This window comes from Babylonia areolata, chromosome 1 (assembly GCF_041734735.1).
Source record: "Babylonia areolata isolate BAREFJ2019XMU chromosome 1, ASM4173473v1, whole genome shotgun sequence".
NCBI lineage: Eukaryota > Metazoa > Mollusca > Gastropoda > Neogastropoda > Buccinidae > Babylonia > Babylonia areolata.
Genome location: NC_134876.1, coordinates 47,700,237 through 47,710,814, shown reverse-complemented (window position 1 = coordinate 47,710,814; position 10,578 = coordinate 47,700,237). Strand labels below are relative to the sequence as shown.

Genomic DNA, 10,578 nt, shown 5'->3' with positions numbered 1-10,578 from the left:
GGCGGTGTTCCTGGGCCTTGGCTCTGGCCCCCCAGTGCGGCCGGCAAGACCTGAAGAGCAGGACGAAGAGGAGGGTGGGGATGGTGGTGATGATGATGGAGACGGTGGAGGTCCACAGGGTTGCCATGGAGAACCTCATGATGCCCACCGTCACCTCCATGCCAATCTTGTCTGGGGGACAGGACACACAGAGAACAGAGATTGATGATGCTGATCACAATGCTGCTGCTGCTGCCACTACTACTACTACTACTATTATCATTATTATTATCATTAATGATAACAACAACAACAATAATAACAATGATAATAACAATAATGATGTATTCTATATAGCGCAATATTGCACCCAGAAGCAAGCCCTAAGCGCACAAATCCAATATTTTCAAACGAACAGAGTAAGCACATAAAACAAAATAGAAACATAATATCAGCGATCGTTGTGACGGTTGTTGTTAAGTGTAATATTGTGGACTGGTGTAGAGACTCGGTTCGTGGTTCAACATGATTTTTAAAAAGGTGTCTATCCCCACTACCACTCCCGGCTATAACAGCACTGAAGTCACGATCATCCCCGACAAGGCTGCCTCCAGGAGGAGGGAACGTTTCAGCCAATTTCTGGATTGCCCATCCTGGGTCGACCAGTATGCACTTGACCAAATCACCAAGGATCTGGATTTTTGAAACCTTTGGTGGTCCTTCATCCACTGATGAAGTCAGTAAGGCCATCAAACAGACGAGATGCAGCAAAACCTCCGGCAAGGATCGTATTCCTACAGAAGTGTACAAGACACTTAGCGAAGAAACTTTACAGGCATTCCAGCTGAACTTTGTGACGCTACAATAGTTATGTTGTACAAAAACGAAGGCTCCAGAGCAGACTGGTAACTACACAAGTATGTCTCTACTCTCCATCGCCAGGTAAATCCTTGCCCGCATTATCCTGAACAGGCTGATTAATACTGTCTCAGAAATGATATACCCCCGAGTCATTATGCTGTTTCTATATCGGTCGTAGAACGATCGACATGGTCTTCGCAGTGAGACAAGTTCAGGAGATACGCCTTGAGCAGAATATAAGCCTGTATGAAGTCTTTATTGATGCAACAAAGGCGTTCGAGACGAAAAACATATCTAAACTGTGGACTATCCACAGGTAACTTGGCTGCCGAAAAAAAGTTCACCACATTTATCAGGATGTTTCCTGACGATGCGACGCACAATCAGATGGTGCATCTTCAGGGAGATTAAATACTTCCAACGGGGTGAAACAAGGTTTTGTGCTCGCTCCTGCGCTGTTCACCATTATTCTCTTTTTTACGCCCCCTTTCCCGCCCCAACCCAAACCTACTCACACCTTCAGCCCACTACCCTAATTCTCCTCCGTCCCTCTTTTGCTCCACCCCCAACTTCGCACAACCCCAATCTCCACCCTTCTCCCACCCTGCTCAGGGATCCCCACACCAAGTTTCAGTTTCTCAAGGTGGCTTCAACCAAACGCGCTTAGTGAGGCCTTAAGGCTTTAAGTGCATGCATATATATTTGTGTACCTATCAGAGTGGATTTCTTCTATAGAATTTTGCCAGAGAACAAAACTCTCGTTGCTATGGGTTTTTCTTTTCTTTTTTTTTTTTAGTGCGCCAAGTGCGTGCTGCACACGGGACATCGGTTTATCGTGTCAGTCGAATGACTTGACGCTCAGTTTGATTTTCCAGTCAAACTTGAGTGAAAGGGCGAGAGCGAGAGCGAGAGGGAGAGAGTGAAGAGATTCGAACCCAGACCCTTCATCACGGACACCCACCCTCCCCCCAATCCCTTACTTACTGGTGCTCTCGCCCGTCTCGATGTCCTCTGGCTGGTAGAACATGGCGCTGGTGATCATGGTCAGCAAGAGCAGGCACATGCAGCACGTCAGACGCTGCACGCGCGAGAAGGTAGAGCGGTCGGGCCGCAGGAAGCACGAAATCCACAGGTGCGTGTCCGTGACCCCCACGCGCGCGTGCTCTGCGAAGAGCTTGTCGAAGGTCATGACCTCGTCCTTCAAGGTCACGGGCACGATGCGGTCGATGAGCCCGTCCTCCTTGTCCAGGGCCAGCCACTTCTCGCAGATAAAGTTGAACCTGGAGAAAGAAGGTGTGGGTTATTTAGACTAGAATAGAGGAGAAGAGAGAAGAGAATATGAACATCTACACTTTCTACATTTTTTTTCTTCAATTTTAGGTCATGTGCGTTTAAACTGCGTTGCAACTTCTGTTATCATAATAATAATAATAATTATTATTATTATTATTATTATTATTATTATTGCTGTTGTTGTTCTTGTTGTCGATGATACTTATATTTCAGTTCGGTCGCACAGGGCCAAATTTTCCGGATTAAAAAAGCAGCTAAAATCGACCCCGTTAGGAGATGATAATGATGATGATGATGATGACGATGACTATGATGATCATATCGATTATATTGACAGCAACGACAACACTGATGACGACGATGATGATGAAGGGTGACGATTTCTTGTCCTTTGCTTCGTATAGTGATTTTGACAACACACACACACACACACACACACACACACACACACACACACACACACAGATACCCAAATCCCCCAGCCACACCTTCCATACCCATCCACCCCAGACCCAATCCCCACCCACCCCCCTACCACCACCACCACCCCAAGAAGGAAAAAAACAAACATGGAAAAACATCTGACCGTTCACCAGTCTGCAGGTCCTCAGCAGTGATTCTGGACAGGTACCAGTCGGATCGCCCATTGGGTCCGGAGTCGTCATGCCATATCCGGACGTGACATAGATCCCCCAGAGCTTGCGTTGTAGCCAGGATGTAGGACATGACACTTCCGGTATCCAGAGTCTGATGAATGAATTCATGAATGAAGCAACTATGTTCACTTTTTTGTGAATTGGTCTAGTATTCGGCCAGAAACCTATATCCAACAGTACAGTTCTTCTATTATGATAGGACCACCACCACCACCAGTAGCTGCAGCAATGACATAAGAGAACAGCATCATCAATAATAAATGCAAAAATCATCAGAACAACGACATGGAAAAAAATCCAAAAATAGCAACAAAGACAACAACAACAGCAGCGGCAACAGCAATAACAACACACCAACTACTACTACTACTACTACTACTACTACTGCTGCTGCTGCTGCTACGAAACAGAAACAGCAGCAACACTAACAACAGCAACAATAACTATTGCCATCACTGTCACGGCCATCAACGCAACCATCACCACTGCAGTTGCAACTGATATTGCTTTCATTGTTACGGCTGTAAGACCGAAAGACAGATCGGAAATCAGACAGAAAATAGAAACCCAATTATACCCCACTCCATGTTTCCAAGTTAATCTATTTATCTCTTCATGCTTTTATTCATTCATGTATCTATATCTGTTGCTTTTTTATACTATTATGTGGTTCGTCCGTCGGGATCGACGAGGACCATCTAGTCATCCTGGGGGTGGGTGGGTTGGGCTCTGTGGGTGCGCAGATGACCGGTCAGGCCAATCCGCGCCCGGAAAGTTCTGACGCAGTGTGGACAGGGGATGGTGGCGGCTGTCGGGGACTTGCTGGCACCGCTTTTCCTGGCCTGTCTGCGTTGCTCTGCTGCAGCGATTCTGCTGGCCTCACAGGATTTGGCACCTTTGTGGACAGCTGAACGCCACTTTGGTCTGTCCATTGCATTCAGCTCCCATGTGTCGTGGCTGATGTTGAAGGCCTTCAGAGAAACTTTCAGGGTGTCCTTTGAAGCGCTTTTTTTGGCGTCCATGGGAGCGCTTGCCATTTTGGAAGTTCGCCGTACAGTAGTTTCTTTGGGAGCCGGTGGTCTGGCATGCGAACTACATGGCCTGCCCAGCACAGCTGGGCCTGCATCAAGATGGTGTAGATACTGGGTAAGTTTGCACGAGTGAGCACCTCTGTGTCAGGGATCTTCTCTTGCCACTTTATGCCGAGAAGTTTTCTGAGGCTGCTGGTGTGGAAGTGGTTCAGCTTGTTTGGCGTGGCGTTTGTAGACCGTCCATGATTCACATCCATAGAGCAGTGTGGTGAGAACTATGGCCTTCGTCTCCAGGGTGATGCCTCTCCTGTTCCAAACTTTCTTATGGAGTCTGCCGAAGGCAGCGCTGGCTTTGGCGAGTCTGGCATTCACCTCGTCGTCGATGACAACTGTGCGAGAGAGTGTACTGCCCAGGTATGTGAACTTGTCCATCGCGTTCAGTCGTTGCCCGTTGACGAAGATGTTTGGTTCAACGTAAGGTTTTCCTGGAGTTGGCTGGTGCATCACCTCAGTCTTCTTTGTGCTGATTGTGAGGCCAAAGTTGTCACAGGCAGCAGAGAACTTGACGCTGTGTTGCATGTCAGCTTCGGAGGCAGCGTTGAGAGCGCAGTCATCAGCAAACAGGAAGTCGTTGACGGTGTCTGTCTTCACCTTGGTTTTTGCTTGAAGCCTCCTGAGGTTGAAGAGTGAGCCATCTGTGCGGTACCTGATGCCAATGCCTACGTCAGCGTCTCTGAAGGCATCTGTCAGCATGGCTGAAAACATGAGACTGAACAGGGTGGGGGCAAGAGCACTCCCTTGCTTGACTCCGTTGGAGACAGGGAATGGTTCTGAAGTCTCTCCGTTGTCTTGGATTCGGGCCAGCATCCCATCGTGTAGTTGTCGTATGACGTTGACGAACTCTCTGGGACATCCGTACTTCGCCATGATTCTCCAAAGGCCATCTCTGCTAACAGTATCGAAGGCCTTGGTCAGATCGACATAGTTGGAGTAAAGGTCGGCGTTCTGTTCCTGACACTTCTCCTGGAGCTGCCTGGCAGCAAACACCATGTCGATAGTCCCGCGTTCTTTCTGGAAGCCACACTGGCTCTCTGGTAGGAGACCTTGCTCAAGGTGCGCTATGGGACGGTTGACTACCATTCTGGCCAGAGTCTTGCCTGCAACGGACAGCAGGGATATTCCACGATGGTTGTCACAGGCATGACGATTTCCTTTGCGCTTGTACAGGTGTATGATGGAAGCGTCTTTGAAGTCCTGTGGAACTGCCTCATGCTGCCAGATGAGCTGGAACAGCTGATGAAGCTTCTCAGTCAGCGCCATACCACCTTCTCAGTGATTAGGGTAGAACCATCAGCACTGAGGAGTGGAGCAGATCCGGAGACTTCTTTCAGGCCGTTATAGAAGTTCTTCATGTCGTTCCTGTCTGCAAAGCCCTGGATCTCATCAGCTTTGTTATTCAACCAGGAATCCTGCATCTGCCGCAGCTTCAGCTGGATGCTGCTGCGTGCGCTCTTCAGTATGTCTTTCTTTGACTGTGACTTGGGATCTTCAATGTGGGATCTGTAGGCTTGGCGTTTGTCTTCCAGCAGCTGCTTGATCTCAGTGCAGTTCTCATCAAACCAGTCTTTGTGCTTCCTGGCAGAAGGCCCCAGGCACTCCATGGCAGTGTTGTACACCGTCTCATGCAGTGCGCCCCATTCTGCCTCCCCATTCTGGTTGTCCAGCATGGTGGACTCAAGGCGTTCCTCCAGGGTGTCAGCAAAGCCCTGCTTGATGTTGCCTAGCTCCAGCTTGTTGACATTCAGGCGTTTGGGTGCTTTCACTCTGCTTGATGTTGCCTAGCTCCAGCTTGTTGACATTCAGGCGTTTGGGTGCTTTCATGCCCTGAGGCCGTCTCTTGGGCTGGATGCGGAGGTTGAGTTTGGAGACGATAAGGCGGTGGTCTGTCCAGCACTCGGCGCCGCACATGGCCCTCGTGACTCGTACGTCCTGCCTGTTCCTCTTCCTGACGATGACAAAGTCGATGAGATGCCAATGCCCAGAGCGAGGATGCATCCATGACGTCCTGTTACGGGTAGGGAGGCAGAAGACGGTGTTTGTGATAAGAAGGTCGTGCTCGGCACATGTCTGGAGAAGTAGTTGACCATTGCTGTTACAGTTGCCAACCCCATGCTTCCCAATCACGCCTTCCCAAGAGGTGCTCTCACAGCCAACTCTCGCGTTAAAGTCACCAAGAATGATGAGCTTGTCAGCGTTGGGAACAGTGGTGATGACAGCGTTCAGGTCCTCGTAGAACTTGTCCTTGATCTCATCCGGGTTGGTCATGGTGGGCGCGTAGGCGCTGACAATGGTGGTAAACTTCTGAATGAATGGAGTTTCATCGTCATCAGGCGATCGTTCACTCCTTTCGGGGGACAGCCAGCTTGCCAACGAGGGTTGTCTTCACTGCAAAGCCAACTCCAGCCTCACGTCTCTCTTCAGGTCCGCGACTCACTCCGAAAGAAGGTGTAGCCTGCGCCTCGCTCACAGAGTTCGCCTTCTTCTGCCAGTCTGGTCTCACTTAAGGCAGCGATGTCGATGTTGTACCTGGCTAGTTCACTCGCAATGAGTGCTGTGCGTCTCTGTGGTCTGTCTGAGTCGCCTCTGTCCAGAAGAGTACGCACGTTCCATGTGGCAATGGTCAATGGGGTGCTTCTTGTTTTCTTCTTTCTTTCCTTTGTGTGTCGACCGCTTGAGTAGCGTCCCCGTCAGCCGCGGTATGCTGACTAGGGTGGTGTGGAGCAGACAATGTTTAGGGCACCTTTTCTAGCCCCTTCCTCATGCCATGGAGGTGAGCAGTGCTGTCCTGAAGAGGGCTGCTCAGTCGCTCAGGGGGCTGCCGATCTCCACCGCTGCTCCAGTCGGTGAAAAACGACCCTATGGCCTGAGCCGCCTGTGTGCAGGTCTGTGGCTACGACTGCCAGTGTACCCACACCTGTCGCTTCGTCGCTCGCCTGTCGCCACAGGGCTTGGGGTTAATGATGGTATGGGATGAAGGATGACTGATGACTTGCGCGATGACTTTGTTTATAGTGACGAGGAGTTGCGCACCGTCGACCTCACTCTCTTGTCCGAGACTGTCTGTATCCAGTGGCAAGACGAGGTCAAGACGACTGGAGATGGAAACGGATGCAGTGGATGACCAGGATATCCTATGTCCCTCATCCTGCCCTCAGCATCTCCACAGTGCTCTGCTGCAACCGCCTTCCTCTCCGTTGAACCATGAAGGTTTCTTCCGCAGAGTCCGCCGGATCCAGTCTTCACATGCTTGGCTAGACAAGCCCTAACTCACCGAGGTTTGAGGCCCGTCGGCTACCCTCACCTAGTTTAGCCAGCCTGTCGAAGCCATTGCCCGGGGGTTGGGCGCTGCCGCATGCTAGCAGCTTCTAGGACCCATAGGTGAGAGCTGGGTGCCGGTGGGGACCAACAGGGGACGAACCACTCCCGGAAGATCTTATATCTTATATTGCCCAGCCGACCACACAAATCCACATATTATATTGCCCAGCCGACCACACAAATCCACATGAAAATAATTATTCAAATATCATATATTATGCAAATACACACACACACACACACACACACACACACACACACACACACACACACACACACACACATATATATATACATTCATTTATCTATTTATTTGTTTATCTATTTATTTATTTGCCATCTTTGTTGCCTTTCGGCTGATAGCCTACGCAGGGCCATAAGAATTTATGAGGTCTGAAGAAACTTTAAGATATCGGTCCCTCAGAAGTTAGAACCTGAAACAATAAGAAGCCTAACTGGCCCATTTATTTATTTATTCGTTTATTTATTTATTTATCTAATCTATTCATTAATCTATTCATCTATTATATATCTACCTATCTTTGTTGCTTATTAGGCACAGCCGATCATAAAGAGCCATATTAGGGCCGAAAAAAAAGAAGTAAAATACTATTGACCCTGAAGAACCTCACACACACACACACACACACACACACACACACACACACACACACACACACACACGCACACACGCACGCACGCACACACACACACACGTGTGTAAACCCCACCACCAACCAACTGACCCGTTTGCCGTCGGACAGCACCCTAACGCCGGTGTCCCCGCCCTGCCCAGTGAGGATGAACTTGACGTTGGACAGAGTGCCCGCGCCTCTGCGGATGCCCGTGTGCACCGTGACCAGGTAAAAATAGCTGTCATCCACCAGGTTGTCCCTCAGGTAGCCCACCAGCCACTGAAAAGGAGCAACAGGAGAGGGAGTAACAGCGGAGACAACAATGTGTTAGTTTACTAGTTTGTTTGTAACACCAGCCACTGAAATGGAGACAATAATGTGTTTGTTTGTTCTGCCCCACCAGCCACTGGAAGAGAGTAACAGCAGAGACACCAAATGTTTTTGTTTTTCTTTATAAAATCTTTATGTATGGATCCCTACACACGAGTATTACTTGGGCGTCCACATTAATTTTGTTCCGTTAAAACGGTTTCCACGTTTCTAAACACGCATAAACCTCAAGCGAAGGGAACGAACTTTTGGAGGACAAAACGGCCAATTTCCGTATACTTTCGACTTTTTCCGTATCATTATGAGAGGGAAGCCTGCCGAGCCTGTAAACTGCTAGGGTTTTAAATGGGTTTTAAACTTGTAGGCCTCCTTCGGTCAAGGCTGACCGTGGATAGAGTATATCCGACCCTAATGTCTGATTGGGCTGTCTGCTTGGACCAAGCAGCGTCGCCTGTGACTATGGAGACCGATGCGAGACCGTTGCAGCGGTCACATGTGTAAGCTGATGCTGGTCTGTTGGCTGCCGTCCCTTTTCTGCGAGCTCGCTTTTCTGCTGCAGCAGCTGACAGTTTGTCCTCACCAATTCATCGCTGATTCTCGAAAGTGCTTCTCCAGCTGTTGCGGTCATCTGCAAGGTCCTCCCAGGACTCCGTGTTGAGCGAAGCTGGAGTGTCCTCTCCAGGTGTTTGTGGATGAATGGACGGATATAAGCCGGGACAATGTAATATGGAAGACAGGCTGTTGTTTAAACCAGTACTGTTGACCTTCGTGCGACAAAGGCACAAATCTTTGATCAGTTGCTATTTTGCGCTTGTCACCTATCAGACAAAATGAGCTAAAAAACAAACAAACAAACAAACAAACAAAAAACAATAACATGAAACCCCCAGCCTACTCAAATACTTTTCTTTTCGACATGCACATGATCATATCGACAACGAAGGAAGACATTGTTAGACCTTTCTTTCTTTTAATACCCTAGGGCTGAGTGGGAAGTAAAGCATAAACATTTGCTTTGTCGCACTCCCCTGGTTGAATACAATTTCGTTTACGTTCGTTGCGTTTCGTTTCCCAACAACAGTGACCCACCATCTCTTTATTTATTCTTATCATCATTCTTAGTAGTAGTAGTAGCAGCAGCAGTAGTAGTAGCAGTAGTAGTAGATCACTGATAGTGGTGGTAATGGTGGTGGTGGTAGCAGTAGTAGTAGTAGTAGTAGCTGCAGCAGCAGTAGTAGTAGCAGCAATAGTAGTGGTAGTAGTAGAAGTAGTAGCATCATCATCATCTGTAACAGTGGTAGTCGTAGCAGCAGCAGTAGCAGAAGCAAAAGCAGCAGCAGCAGCAGCAGCAGCAGCAGCAGCGGCTGTAGGACTAGTAGTTATAGCAGCACTAGTAGTATCATGATAAACATCATCATAATAAAAAGAACGTAACCCACTCTCTCTTTGTCCTTCTTGTCCTTTCGGCGGACCCAGACAAGGCCTAGCACCCAGACCACCCCCAGTCCGATGAGCGTCCCGTAGACGGCGGCGTTGGTGATGTCGAACTTGCTGAAGACGGTGTCGAAGTCTATGGTGTTGGGGGCCACGAAGAATGAGCTGGCGAAGGTCATTCCTGGAGGGTTGTCGCAGCCACAGACCGTCTCCAAGGCGTTGGAATCTTCCGACACCTGAAGGATGAACAAGGTATACGTATTGTCTGAAGGATGAACAAGGTATACGTATTGTCTGAAGGATCAACAAGGTATACGTATTGTCTGAAGGATGAACAAGGTATACGTATTGTCTGAAGGATCAACATGTCTGAAGGATGAACAAGGTATACGTATTGTCTGAAGGATCAACAAGGTATACGTATTGTCTGAAGGATCAACAAGGTATACGTATTGTCTGAAGGATCAACATGTCTGAAGGATGAACAAGGTATACGTATTGTCTGAAGGATCAACAAGGTATACGTATTGTCTGAAGGATCAACAAGGTATACGTATTGTCTGAAGGATCAACAAGGTATACGTATTGTCTGAAGGATCAACATGTCTGAAAGATCAACAAGGTATACGTATTGTCTGAAGGATCAACATGTCTGAAGGATCAACAAGGTATACGTATTGTCTGAAGGATGAACAAGGTGTCTGAAGGATCAACAAGGTATACGTATTGTCTGAAGGATCAACAAGGTATACGTATTGTCTGAAGGATCAACATGTCTGAAGGATGAACAAGGTATACGTATTGTCTGAAGGATCAACAAGGTATACGTATTGTCTGAAGGATCAACAAGGTATACGTATTGTCTGAAGAATCAACATGTCTGAAGGATGAACAAGGTATACGTATTGTCTGAAGGATCAACATGTCTGAAGGATGAACAAGGTGTCTGAAGGATGAACAAGGTATACGTATTGTCTGAAG

General features: G+C 48.3%; 1 protein-coding gene across 1 annotated transcript in view; it reads right to left on the bottom strand.

Moving 5' to 3' along the window:
• The window catches only part of LOC143283022 (polycystin-1-like protein 2), a 32,624-nt gene extending 22,848 nt beyond the window's left edge, over positions 1-9,776 (bottom strand). Inside the window, exons 1-5 of the mRNA XM_076589055.1 lie at positions 9,603-9,776; positions 7,945-8,112; positions 2,720-2,880; positions 1,825-2,120; positions 1-171 (exon numbers count right to left, since the gene is read on the bottom strand). The exon at positions 1-171 is cut by the window's left edge and continues 28 nt beyond it. Of these exons, the coding sequence (XP_076445170.1) occupies positions 1-171; positions 1,825-2,120; positions 2,720-2,880; positions 7,945-8,112; positions 9,603-9,776 (970 nt within the window). The remainder of the gene's footprint in view (positions 172-1,824; positions 2,121-2,719; positions 2,881-7,944; positions 8,113-9,602) is intronic.
• Positions 9,777-10,578: the final 802 nt, after the last annotated feature.